We start from the raw sequence: 13,923 nt of genomic DNA on the forward strand, positions 1-13,923 counted from the left end.
AAAGACACATTGCCATGCTTTTCTAAACATGTATATAATTTTCTTCATGAAAACACAGTGTAAATTCCAATTTTCTGAACTATATCAAGACCGAAGTGAAAAAGCAACATTGCCACCTTGAATTTGCATTAGTATGAAATGACAAGAAGAGAGAAATTACTGTACTACGCATAACACAAAATGTATGCTACTGAAATGACAGTACTAGAAGAACATAGCATAAGGCTTTGCTTCATTATTTCTAGAGTCATTCTAATATACCTCCATACCATAAGCCGTAAATTTTGGTGTTTCACCTGTCTGGTCGGGCAGCAGGTGGTATTGTTTCATGAGTTGCCAGTGAGTCAGAAGTGCCTTAGCAGTACGAGCAGGGAACAGGATATGTGGATTCTGTTCCAGTAAATTCTGGAAGACTTCTAGTCCAGGTTGTGATGTCTGCAATGCACCCACATTTAAAATAAAACAGGGAATGAAAGCAGTCTGTCTCCTCATGGTGCACACTAGACTAGATCTAATTACATAAATATAGCAGCCTCAATTTAAAACAGCTTATATTAAGGGGAGAGGATGGTATTTTTTTAGTGAAAAAATGAGTAAATTTTCAAAAAAAAAAAAAATTCTTTAAAATACCCTGTGATATGTGTGGAATGCATAGCATAACATTTTGTGGGTATTTGTGCCCTTATTGGATGTTGAGTCGCCATTTTTAAACTTCTTGCGTTATGGATTTTTAAATCACTCGCCCACTTTTATTGTTGTTTCCGGTAAATTAAATTTTCAAAAAATTTTTTTTTCCTTTAAAATACCCTTTGATATGTGTGGAATGCATTGCATAACATTTTGTGGGTATTTGTGCCCTTATCGGATGTTGAGACGTCATTTCTAAACTTCCTGCACTATGGATTTTTAAATCACACGCCCGCTTTTATTGGTTTCTAGTAACTTCATTTTTTTTGCTACATTGCCAGACAAAAATGGATATAATTTCTGAACTATTAAAGATACATGCATGAAATTTAGAACACACATTCTTTAGACTATTAGGAAACTTTTCTCTGTAACAGAATTTTGTTAATTGATTTAATTTTAAAAATACTTCCGTTTGTTTGCAAGAAAGGAAATCAGAAAATTGTTATTAAATTTTAATTGTTCATTTTACAAACGTAGGGACTAATATCAAAATTCTGTTACAGACAGTTTGTAGAACATGCTTTTGTAAATACATTGCAAAGAACTGTTAGAATCTATCTTTAAAAACGGTTTAGATATATCGGTTTTAGTACAATCCTGCATTGGGTATATTTTTTTCAAATTTGGGCCCCCAAATATATATATATATTTTTTTTTCAAAATATTTTTATTTGATTGAGTTGCCACAGCTATGAGCTCTCTACATACAAAAAATTAATATTTTACACCAAATAGGAAAAAAGTTTTAAAAAATACCATCCTCTCCTCTTAAAGCTAAATATTCCACAATCTAGATGAAACGCGCTGTAAAACAACCGCCACTACCACCATACCACATGAAAGCATTACATACTGTATCAATTATGAATCAAAAGTAAATACCCATCACCACCATAAAAACAAAAATCATCAACAATAATAATAATAAATGTAAAATAATTACAAATAAATTACAACTGACATTGGGTGTACTAAAACAAAAAGTTACTTGTGGTTTCATGAACGAGATGTTTGCAAAAGAGAATGGGTCTGAGAAAAACTGACTTAATCCAACATACAGTCATTGGAAAATAATAACAAAGTTTAGTAAGACAAGACAATCAGAAGACTGAACAATAAATGAATGAATAATAAATCTTTCTTTTCAATGAAACTTTAGATGAAAAAGAATTATCAAATTGGTCATGCATGTAATGTAATCTTCGCTCAAATAATATAATTACCAACCTCAAAATATTTCATTCATTGATTAAATTCATAGGTACCCCCTAGTGGAGGCTTCAATACCTACAAGGAATTTAATTACACTTATTTGCAGAGAAACAAGTGATAAGCTTATCGCCTCAAATGACACCTAGTAAGCAACTAAGGTATTATTAGGATGTGAGAGAGGAGAAATTTAGGCTTGGAAGTCTTTAACATGTTGGAAAATTCCGACATAGGACAAACAGCTTAAAATTCTTCTTGGAGAACTTGCACTCCAGATTTTTGCATCCTGAAAAATCCATCAACACCAGCTGGGTTGAACCCACAAGCCTTGGGTCTAAAGGAGAGTACTTCACCCCTAGATCACTGAGAGTGACCTCAAAATATTTAGATCTCCCTTTAAAACTGCCTTTACAATAGACATTTATTAAACTACAGAAGTTCATAATAACTGTTTCAATCTCCAATAATATTATTCTTGATGCATTATTATTGTAATTAAACTGTTCAGAAATCTTAAAAAATTAAGTAAAATATGTGAAGTTTATGGCTCTTACAATCAACTGTAAGCCATTGTACTCTTTCACAACTTTGCATGAGTATAAAGTATGTACGTAAATAAGCACTCCTAGACCAGTCTGGTTAGGAGGCATTCTCCACTCTCCTTACAGTTTGGACCTTGAACTATGCAATTATCACCCATATGAGAAGTAGTTTGAATCACAAAGTATCAACACCAATGCGAAGCTTGGGCAGATTGTATCAAATATGATTGAACTCCCAGGTGGCAACCTTCTTTGACACAAAGATATAAAAGCTCATACGGTACACAAATATTATAAGCGACTCTAATACGGAGGTGATTCTGCCGAGAAATATCTTAGGCCTGTAGATATATTTCACATATAATACATTTTTTTTCTCATTGCTTGTTTTTTTAACAGTCCACAAGTAGATGAAATCGGAATAGTTTTCATATTTGACTCTACATGTGGTTAACATCCTAAATCGGTATTGCCACCTCCACTACCCCCACCCCTGCTCTCAGCCGCCTCCACCACCCCTCCACCACACCTTCCTCAACTTCGTCAGAATTTCCTAAAGCGGCAAACATATTTGAAATTTCGACCTGATAATGTTGCTTAGTTTCCTCGTCCTTTAATTTCGGAATATTTAATCTCCTTATTTTAACTTGATGCTCTACTCACTTGGCTACTGATAGTCTTTCTCTTAGTTCTCCAATTACCAAATAATAGTCAGAATTACAGTCTGCCCCCTGAAGGTTCGAATGTCTCTATACTAGTATGCCTTCGTTTATCTAACAAGATGTGATCTATTTGGTTGTGTGTATATCCATCTGGAGAAGTCCAAGTATATTTATGTATATCCTTATGGGAAAACGTTGTACTTTTGACAATTAAATTTTATGATGTGGCAAAGTTGACTAACCTAACGCCATTATCATTACTAGTCACGTGTAGGCTCTTTTTTCCAATAGTCGGTTTAAAAATATCCTCCCGTCCTACTTTAGCATTGAAATCCCCCAATAAAATTTTCATATATCTAGATAACTGATCAAAAGTATGTTCCAATTCCTCATAGAAGCTATCCTTTATATAGTCGTCTTTCTCTTCTGTAGAGGCATGAGCATTTATAACTCCAGTATCGCACCATCTACCCTTACGTACTAAATATGATAACCTGTCACTGATAAAATTGACCTTTTTTACTGCTGATTTTATTCTTTTATGAACAAAAAATCCTACTCCTTATCGGTGATTATTGTTTCCTCCCCCATAATACAACAAGTAATCTCCTATTTGTGATATGCCATTCCCATCTAACCTAACCTCTTGTACTCCCACAAAGTCTATTCTATATCTAGCTAGTTCTTTTGCTACTTATATTACCGCTCCTATTCTATATAGACTTGTAACATTCCAAGTACCAAATTTCATAACCTTATTTCTTTGCTGTGATCGTCCCAAGGAATCAGTCCCATTCCAAGGCTTATTTTGAGGTTTCGTAACAAGCTGTTTTTACGGTGATAGATTGTTAGCCTTTCTCCCAACCCCCAAGCTGGAGGACCACCCTTTATCAGCTGTCCACAACTGCTTATTCAATATATTCGCAGTTACCCTCCCTATCAGTAGGCCGTCTCCTCTATCCGCAACTGAGGAAGCGCCATGCAGTGATGATAGGGACCCAAAATACATAACCATTATAATTAACACTGAAAAATATTCCTAAAAACGTTATTCTAGCTTTTTGGTCATTAGGAAAACACTATACATACCGATTTGATTGTACCTAATAGCTGTTCCTCGGCCTTTGAATACAAGGCACGACTTTGGACACTTGCTATCAATTCAGGATGAAGGTTTCGCATTGCAGCCACCGCCACACGTGAAACAGATGGGTCATACAGTAAGGCATACCATCTCTGCTGCAACTCCTGGACTGTAAACCTACAGGAGAACTTGGTGCCTCGGTGAACTGTGCGGAGATCGTTTGTCTACAGGAAAACACAACAGACTAATGAAACATCAACACAGGAAGATTACAAAACTGTCAGCCATTTCAGGAAACCTGAAGCTAATTTTTACGAATCACATTATCAATCTGTCTTCAATAAAAGGATAGTTTATTAAATAAATAAATTCGTAGTATGACAGCCTATAAGGGCCAAGGCCAACCAGCGGTCTCATGTTCACATGCCTCAGCAGAGGTAAATGATCAACCAACCAGAACAGAAGTATAATGTGCCTAACACGATGATCTCCCCTGCTGTTATACACTACCAGTCAAAAGTTTTCGATCACCTATCACAACTATGGATTTGTGGTTAAAAGAGGGATTTCGTTTTGAATATTCTATCATATCATAATGCTAAAGAGAGAAAATATTTATTTTGCTGGTCTATTTAGTTTCCGATGTGTTTGTACATTGAAATAAAGTATATAGTTGTTTTCATAGCTGATCGAAAACTTTTGACCAGTAATGTAGCTGGTTTCCATAACCGGATTTTGCTACCAATTTTAGCTTCCCAAATTCATCACAATGTTGGACACTGGTCCCATACACTGGCCGAAATTTCACGAGAAAATTCCTTCATCATCAGAACTCGAACCAGTGTGCATTCATGTTAATTAAACTAAAGCTGTTTACAATCATAAGAACAGTTCAAGGTAACATTATTTCAAACTTGAAAATTGGTAAGTAAATCCTGACCTGTTGTACGCCAATTATTAATGCTAGGTCATCTGTTGGTTTCCATCGGCCAAGATCTTTGGTGGCAACTGAATGTGTGTGTCGAGGTCTTCTGCTTCTTCTTCCTCCAGATGAAGATGAAGGTTTGCTTGTGCTGCGTCGTGGCTGTCGGTTCTCTGGCTGTGTCAGTGGTGTCATCACAGATGGTAAAGCCACAACACTACTCGACGATCCCAGCTCCACTAAAACAAGGCAATACCAGTAAGAATTTTTTTTTTGGTTTATAATAAACAGAAACTCGATTCACGATTAATAACAAAATTACACTTTTTTTAAACAATGCTTGCAACAAATTGATTATTTAACGTAAGTGTTATGAGAAAGAAATAAGAAATTTATCTGAGAAGTGAAAGTCACAATTTATGTATGACACTCTTCCACAATTACTGGAAGATAGAGAAGAACTGGGGGGGGAAAAAATATTCTGTAGCGACAGCAATTTCACTGATCAAACAGGGAAGCCATCAAGCTACATCAGTGCACACTTTATGACAATATTAACGCACACAAATCCTGCAAATGCAATATGTAAGTTATACTGAAAATAATCAAATTTGGCATTAAGATTTCTAAGAGCTACAGTAACTTATTTAAGCCTATGTTAATGAAAATTATTAAAAAAAAAAAAACGCACGCGCGCGCGCACGCACGCACGCCCGCCGCGCGCACGCGCGCACACACACACACACACACACACACACTCTCTCTCTCTCTCTCTCTCTCTCTCTCTCTCTCTCTATATATATATATATATATATATATATTTGTTGTCAGTAAAAATAAACTGTTGTTCAACTGAAAATTAGTAATTGCTTTTACCGACCAGTAATAATTTTCAGTGCCAAGTAATCATGTAAGATTTTACTGATTTTTATTCAACTGACCTAATAAGAAAAGCATTTGAGCCAAGATGAACATACATTTACTGAAATATATTAAAACAATATTAAATATATACACAATACAAACACACTCTCAGAGGACAATAATTATCTTGAAATGTACAAGAAATATAGCAATATTAATTAAAAAGCACACTCAAACTTCTTCATATGATAACCTTTATTAACTTTATATATTAGTCGTAGTGACATAAAAGAAATCAAAGTATTGAAACATTTGGAACCAAATAAAAGAATTCAGGCACCACATAAAAATTATTATGCGCCATAATGACCTGGCACCCAGGATTTACCTACTCCTGATTACAATGTTATGAAGTCCATAAAAGGTGTTAAAAAAAAAAAACACACGCACGCACGCACGCACGCACACACACACACACACACACACACACACACACACATATTCAGGTCTTCAAATTAGTTACAAGTCTGACATGCACCAACCTGGAGCGCTGCTGGAACTTGGAGTTGAGGGCACACGTGAACTGTATGTAGTGTTGTAAGGACTGAGGCCAGGACTAGAGGCTGACTGTGTACGAGTTCGAGCCACTTTAGAAGCAAGGTTCCCGGGTGTTCCAAGACTTGACTCCACCAATTCATCATCAAATCTTCGGCGTTTGATAGAACGAGAACTACTGCAAATTTCAAGAAACAGAAATAATCATTTATACTTATACACTGTTATCTGATAACAGAAAATTCAGTGTATGATAGGCAAAAGGGGAAATGAGCTAGCGAAGCACATAGATGGAGGGAGAGGGACTTGGTCAAGCATGCACAATGCAGCTCACGCTACTTCTAAACTGCACCCACATATTGGCAGTAGTCGTGTAAGGTGGTTTATGAGCGGAACTGTTTACTGTCGTAATAATGTTTTATAGTTATTGATATTGCTAATTTTTGTAATGTTCCGTAGTCTTTTACTTTACACCAGGCAAGTTTAATCAGGTAGTTTATTATAATTTCAGATTATATTCCATTATTGACATAGAAATAAATCCACTACTGTAAAGTAATGGTTAACATATCTGACCGTGAAACAAGCAGGCCTGGGTTCAAATCCTTGTTGGGACAAGTTACCTGGCTGAGGTTTTTTCAGAGGTTTTCCCTCAATCCATTAAGAGCAAATGTTGGGTAACTTTCGGTACTGGATCCTGGATTCCTTTCGCTGGCATTATCACCTGCATTCACTCAGATGCTAGATAACCAATGTAGTTGATAAAGCGTCGTAAAATAAACCAATTAAAAGAAAAAAATATAAATAGGTCTAATACATCAGTAATATGGCAGAAAGATCACGTGATAAAACAATTCACAGTGAGGCTAGAAAATTAATAGCAAATATTATAAAGTTATGTGCAGAGGATGCCCAGAATAAATATCTCGATATACATCAATATCTACCACAATATGACAGCCACACATAAATTTTATCACTGAATCTCGAAAGAGAGCTGAATTTAATGACATAAAGTTCACTAAATTTAGATTATTCATCTGTCCTAAATAATTTGTTTAATTGTTGGAACAAATCGAAAATACACTGAAATGTAAGATCACATAGGTACAAATTCCTGTTAAACTAATGATCTAATTGGTCCTAAATTTTTATCGGATCTTGCATGTACATACAGCTATAAGAAGCTCACGTTTTACTTAATTTGAAAAAGATATGTGGGTTTTGTGATATTTTAAAACATTAGTTTGGAAAAAATAATTTCCACAGCATGTATAAAATTATGAAACTATGTTAATTTTCAAGTTATAAAAATTAAAACTTGAGTTTCACTATAACAAGGCAATATGTAAGATCTAGCAAAAGTTTGGGATCAATGGCATCATTAGTTTATCTTCCTTCATTCATTCATTCATTCATTCATTCATTCATTCATTCATTCAGTGTTCTGCCCAAAGTCAGGTCTTTCACTGCAAACCCAGCTTTCTCCAATCTTTCCTATTTTCTGCCTTCCTCTTTGTCTCCTCATTATCTTAACGTCGTCTATTATCTGATATCTTATGTTTCAGTATATTTTGGATTTGTTGCAACAATTAAACAAATGGTAAAGGAAAAATTAATAATCTAAATTAAGTGAACTATCAGCCATTCAATTCAGCATTCTTTCAAGATTCAGTGGTAAAATTTATGTATGGCTATTATAAATCTTGTAGTAGATATTGTCAAAAGTGATACTGCATGTTTTGCCATAATTTTTGTATGTGTGTTCGTAACCCTCTGTCCTTAACGGGTTCTGTTATTGAATCATATGTGGCATAAACGAGTCCTTTTGTCTGCTACAGCGTATATGGAAACGTATCCATTTATGGAACATGGACTAAATAGTAGCACATATAATTCAATACAGCACATAATATTAGTATACATTCAAATTACAAATCACACATTGACTAATTATATGGGCAATGACAAATTGTCAAGTTCCACTGGATTTGAATACCTGTAAGAAAAATAAATAAATACAGGCTAATTACTTAAAAGGTCAACACTATGAACTTCATAAACTTACCTTCTGCGTTTAGTACCAAGTGCTTCCAATGCGTGTGGTTGATCAAGAGGAATGCCTAATAGACCTCCAAAACCTTCCACATCCCCCAAACCAACTGAAGTCAATGAAGAAGATGAAGAAAGTTCCATTTTTACCTAAAACAGTTTAATACAATGTTTAGTTCCTTGCAATGAATATGTCAATTGGGGGTCTTACACAGTGTTTTTTTTTTTCTGGCGCAATGCACTGGGACGGTGTTCCAGCACATTTTTGCTGCATTTTTCATCGCGGAACCGAAATATGTGTGAATAACTATGTTTTTAATATGTTGAAAGTCTACGTAAAGGAGGTTAAAAACTGCAAAATTCCCGTGCAGAACATTAAACATCTCCCTGTCTTCTATAAAATATTCTACACTACACACTTTCTCAGATGTTATATTATGTGGACTCTCAAAGTTTAACTGAATTAGCCCTAATACTGTAATGTGTAGTGTGACATTCTATTAAAAGATAATGCTAATCGCATAAATGTCGGAGTCAACAATGCAAGTGGCAGGATAGTAAAAAAAAAAAAAAAAATATGGCTGCATGTTTGTCATTCAAGGAAAAGGTACAAGAGAAGAAGAAATTTGCGAGCAATTTAAGCAGAATGGTAGAGTGAATCACCATTATTGTGTGTACTGAGCTCCACACATTCATACAACGAGTCAATTTACTAATGACATTGTCTGTTATGGACTGTCATCCTCCATGTACCTAATTAGATCATTCTGAAACTGTCACTGGTCTTGTGTACCTCTACATCTTCGTACATCCATTTTACCTGACATTCATGTACTCTATGGGAATGAGCGATTTTATTTTTAACTAGATGGCGCTATAACACTTTCACTAAGACTATATTAGATCAATGGATAAGACGAAGAGGTGCTTTTGAGTACCCTCCACGATCACCCGATTTAACTTCCACTAATGAGGGACCCTAAAGGATGTGTTGTATCACAGAAAACCAGCTACATAAGGAAATTGAAATGGCGTGTGCAATCATCACAATGGATGCACTGATTAATGTGCACATGGAACAGTTCATCGAACCCAGAAGTGTTTGAATGCTAATGGGGAGCACTCCGAGCATTTGTTGTCATAGTAGTTGTTAAACATGTCTCACGGCCATCCCTTGATGTATCACTTTAGTAATAAAATGTTTATTCAGATATTTTGGATTTTGAAGTGTGTATACATTTTTGAGTATGCCTGCATAAAAATTGTCAGATTACATACATGCGTTATGCATTAAATTCATTAGAACATAAACAGACATATAGGCCTACAGTAGTCAAACCGTTGCTAAATCCTCAAGTCTCAAAACAATAGTGTATACCGTGCAGTTATTATTACAAACTGTTGCAACAAATTATCATGAATTGTTATATGTTCACGGATTGTATATTAATTGATGACAAGGGCCACTTAAGTTTTCTTTTTAACAATACTCTACATAAAGTATAAAGATAGAGCTCTCCCTAACCTCAATTTATAATGGACTGCACTGCATCCACAAACATGCTCATAAGGTCTAATAAAGCATATTATTTGGTATTTATTTTATCAAACCTTTTACGGTTATATAATACACTCATCCCTCGTATAGCCCTCTTTCGCCAATACGGCTAAATATACGAAAACACAAATACAATCACGTTTCAATTGCAATTGCGATTTTTCTCAACTCCTGCTTGCGTAATAAGGCGTTCTCCTAAACACAATAGCTCAGGTTTACCAAGTTTAGATGGAATGTAGTAAAATAACCCTAGAAAATTTAGCATGTCCCCGTCATGTACTGCCCTAGGGGTTGAGATGAACACAAACACAAGAGATGTGTAATAACTCATATTGTGTAATAAATTATATAAAACACTTTGAAAAATTATATTTGGAATTAATATGTGAAAATGTTCATAACTGGAGAAACTGCTGTTTAACAGTTGGCAATTGCAAACATTTCATTATTAGTGTCGCCAACTTAGCTATTTTGTAACTAGGTGTAGCTTTTATAACTACACTTTCTATATAGTGTTTAGCTGTATTTTCCGATCAATTTGGCGACTAAAATTAAAAATTTTTAAATTGGATATTTTACGACTTTTTTTTAATTACTATGGTTATTATCTAACGTCTGAATGAAATGGTGATAATGACAGCGAAATGAGTCCTGGGTCCAGTGTCAAAAGTTACCCAGCATTATTTTGCTCTTATTGGGTTGAGGGAAAACCCCGGAAAAAACCTCAATTAAGTAATTTGTCCCAACTTGGCCCGCTTGTTTCACGGTCAGGCTTGCTAATCGTTACTCCACAGCAGTGGACTACTAAAATTAAACCATTCAGCATTGTTAGTATAGGAGTACACTATATTCAAATTATGCTTTCTTTTCATTGAGAGTTTTGACAACACTGATCATTATTAGATGAGGACACAAAAGAATATCAACAACAATAGGTTTGTTCGTACAGCAGTTTCTGATAGTTTGCAACTGTCATGAGCATGCGCACATCGACTCATGAGGATACTCACAACAGTTGAAAACTGTCGAAAAGTGCTAAATGAGCAAACCTAATGACTATGACACATCGAGAAGATGGACTACAAGGGTGATTAAAAAAGTAAGATAACAAGAGCTTTCACAGGTAACATTCCCCTCTCGTTCGGATTTTCTGCCAGAGCTGCAGCAGCAGATCACAGCTTATCCACTTCATTATCATGCATATGTTGCGTCAAATCATCAGACCACAATACTGTGGTCAGACCAGGGGCGTATACTGGTTAAAGGGTTTGGGCTACCGCTGACCCTATTATTACACAAAATATATCTAACAATTACTTTAATTTTAATTACTATGGTAAAACTAATAATACAAAATTATTACATTATGTTATATTATAAAATTTTTCTTTTGTAATTTCCTTGGGCTACCACCGGTAGCCCCGGTAGCCCGCAAAATACGCCCCTGGGTCAGACCCTCGCAATATTAATTGTACGATAGCTCCGTGCACGGAAACATGGTCAAATGTGGAAGTGATTAGTGTGATCTGATTTTTGCATCTGAAGAGCACCTTATAAGCAGAAATTCATCGCCAAATTGTTGAGATGTACGGTGCAGAAAGAGGTGTGGATTTGGTACACTGAGTTCGATAACTGCAAGACAGATGTGCAAGATGACCAACGATGCAGACACCCAAGCACATCCACCACGGGTGACAGTGTGTGCCACATTGAAGGACGGTTGTTGCATTCAACTTAGAGATATTGCTGAGGCCAATAAAAATATTGTGACAGCGACGTGAGATTCGAACTCACGACCAGCGTCCCGCAAGAGAGAAGATCGCGCGGAGCACTTTAGGACGGCGCGCGGCGAGAGAGTGGAGAGGGAGTTTGCGCGCGCATCTTCTGCTTGCCTAGAGAGGCCGAGAAATCCGTCGAAGTGGAAGACTCGCGAATTCGAACTTTCGAGGCTACGTCGCTGTGGTTATAAATTACGGTCGCGAAGGAACGACAGCAGTTTTCAGTTATTCAGTCAGTGAGTAAGCCAGAGCAAGCAAGCCAGTCTTGTGTACCGGAGTTCGACTCGAGTGTGCGTCCGCAACTGTATCAGCATCCGAAGGCCTGAGTTCGAGTGCAGTGGACCGCAGTTGGAGGGACCTGAGTTCGAGTACAGTGAACTGTCTCTGAAGGTCTGTGGTTCGAGATACTGTGAACTCGAGTGACTGAGATAGAAGAACTGTGAACTGAGAACTGGTAGTTCTGATTTGTAAATAGTGCTTTGTAAATATTAGTTAAGATTAACAGTTCATTGTTGTGCGTAATAGTCCAAGTAAATTGTCATTGTCGTCGGTGGAGTGCTATAACGAATACTGTGTCGAGTGAAGATCCAATTGTTGACGAGAGCGTTTAAGGTGAATTGTAGAAAGGAATTATTGTTGGAAGAATAAAATCCGATTGTTGAATTGAAATAAATTTACAATATATTAAATTTATACTGTTTTGGCAGATAAGTGCAATGGATTTAGAATCTTTGAATATAGATTTATTCTATAAATAGTATTTATGTTTAAGGAGGTTTTTGGTTTATTTATTATTTTTATTTTGTTAGTTATTTTTGTTATAGTTGGTGTTGCCTTTTTAACCTTGTTAGAGCATAAAGTTCTCGGGTATATTCATATCCGTAAAGGTCCTAATAAGGTAAGTTTTATTGATATTTTGCAGCCTTTTAGAGATGCAATTAAGCTTTATATGTATTGCATACTGTAGGCCTATATATTTTTTTGAAATCTGTATTTGCAATTAAGTTAATTTTAATGGATGTACCAAAATATTCAAGCACATTAAAGATCAATTTTACCAAACTTTTATTGGTTTATACTCGTACCGGTATTTATATTAATGTAAACATGGTATATTAAATTATTTTATATATTAAACAATGCAAATGACAAAAATAAGAAAGTTTTTAATTAGAGATTGAAAACCGACGCGAAACCGAAACTGTACATTCATTCATTCATTTATTTTATTCCATAGATCTTACATGAGCAATGAAGCTTTAAGATGTGGAACATGTCAACATTTTACAATATTACAATTACAATTTTTACAAATTTTTATAGTTTTACAATTTAGTAATTTTCTACAATTTTTACAATTTTGTACAATTTTTTTACATTTTTTTACATTTTGGCGAGATGTAGTGAGATGAGATGAGGTCCGAGGATTCGCCAAAATATTACCCGGCATTTGCCTTTTCGGTGGGGGAAACCTCGGAAAAACCCAACCAGGTAATCAAATCAAAGGGGTTGATGCCAAGGACTCGCCATAGACCATCCGGCTTCAGTCCCATGGCTGGGGAAAACCTCCGAAGAAACCAAAGTCCAAAGGGGGATCCAACCCAAGCCCGAACGCAGCTCCGGATCAGCAGCCCAGCGAGTCTGTCGACTGAGCTACATCGATGGCTCTACTAAAAGTATACAATACATAGCCAATCAGATTATTAAATTTACAAACGCAAACGATCATTCATAAGTTGAGCTATATTATAATACAAAACAATTTAATTAAATTTAAGGCATAAACAATTCAACCAGTTGTGATATACAGAAATTGATAATGCATATCATGCAAACTACTTCAAATTACAAACACAAACAATTTATCAGTAGAGCTATATAGATTACTATTCAATTTAAAGCATATACAATTCATCGGCCAAAACTATACAAATATATACAATACAAAGTAGCATACTTTCATTAAGCTATACAAATTTGTGCAATTAATATCAAGTAGATTAATTC

General features: G+C 35.5%; 1 protein-coding gene across 4 annotated transcripts in view; it reads right to left on the reverse strand.

The window, feature by feature from the left end:
- The window catches only part of Rcd5 (microspherule protein Rcd5), a 31,391-nt gene extending 21,053 nt beyond the window's left edge, over positions 1–10,338 (reverse strand). For 2 of the 4 annotated variants that reach the window (XR_011331441.1, XM_069821970.1), the window contains exons 1-6: positions 10,192–10,338; positions 8,597–8,730; positions 6,516–6,706; positions 5,128–5,348; positions 4,193–4,411; positions 270–435 (exon numbers count right to left, since the gene is read on the reverse strand). Coding sequence is in view for 3 of the 4 variants with exons in the window: in XM_069821970.1 (XP_069678071.1) it covers positions 270–435; positions 4,193–4,411; positions 5,128–5,348; positions 6,516–6,706; positions 8,597–8,724 (925 nt within the window). In the remaining variant the exon portion in view is untranslated. Of the gene's footprint in view, positions 1–269; positions 436–4,192; positions 4,412–5,127; positions 5,349–6,515; positions 6,707–8,596; positions 8,731–10,105 lie in introns of all 4 variants that reach the window. The other 2 variants (XM_069821972.1, XM_069821971.1) reach the window with 2 other exon arrangements.
- Positions 10,339–13,923: the final 3,585 nt, after the last annotated feature.

This window comes from Periplaneta americana, chromosome 3 (assembly GCF_040183065.1).
Source record: "Periplaneta americana isolate PAMFEO1 chromosome 3, P.americana_PAMFEO1_priV1, whole genome shotgun sequence".
Classification (NCBI taxonomy): domain Eukaryota; kingdom Metazoa; phylum Arthropoda; class Insecta; order Blattodea; family Blattidae; genus Periplaneta; species Periplaneta americana.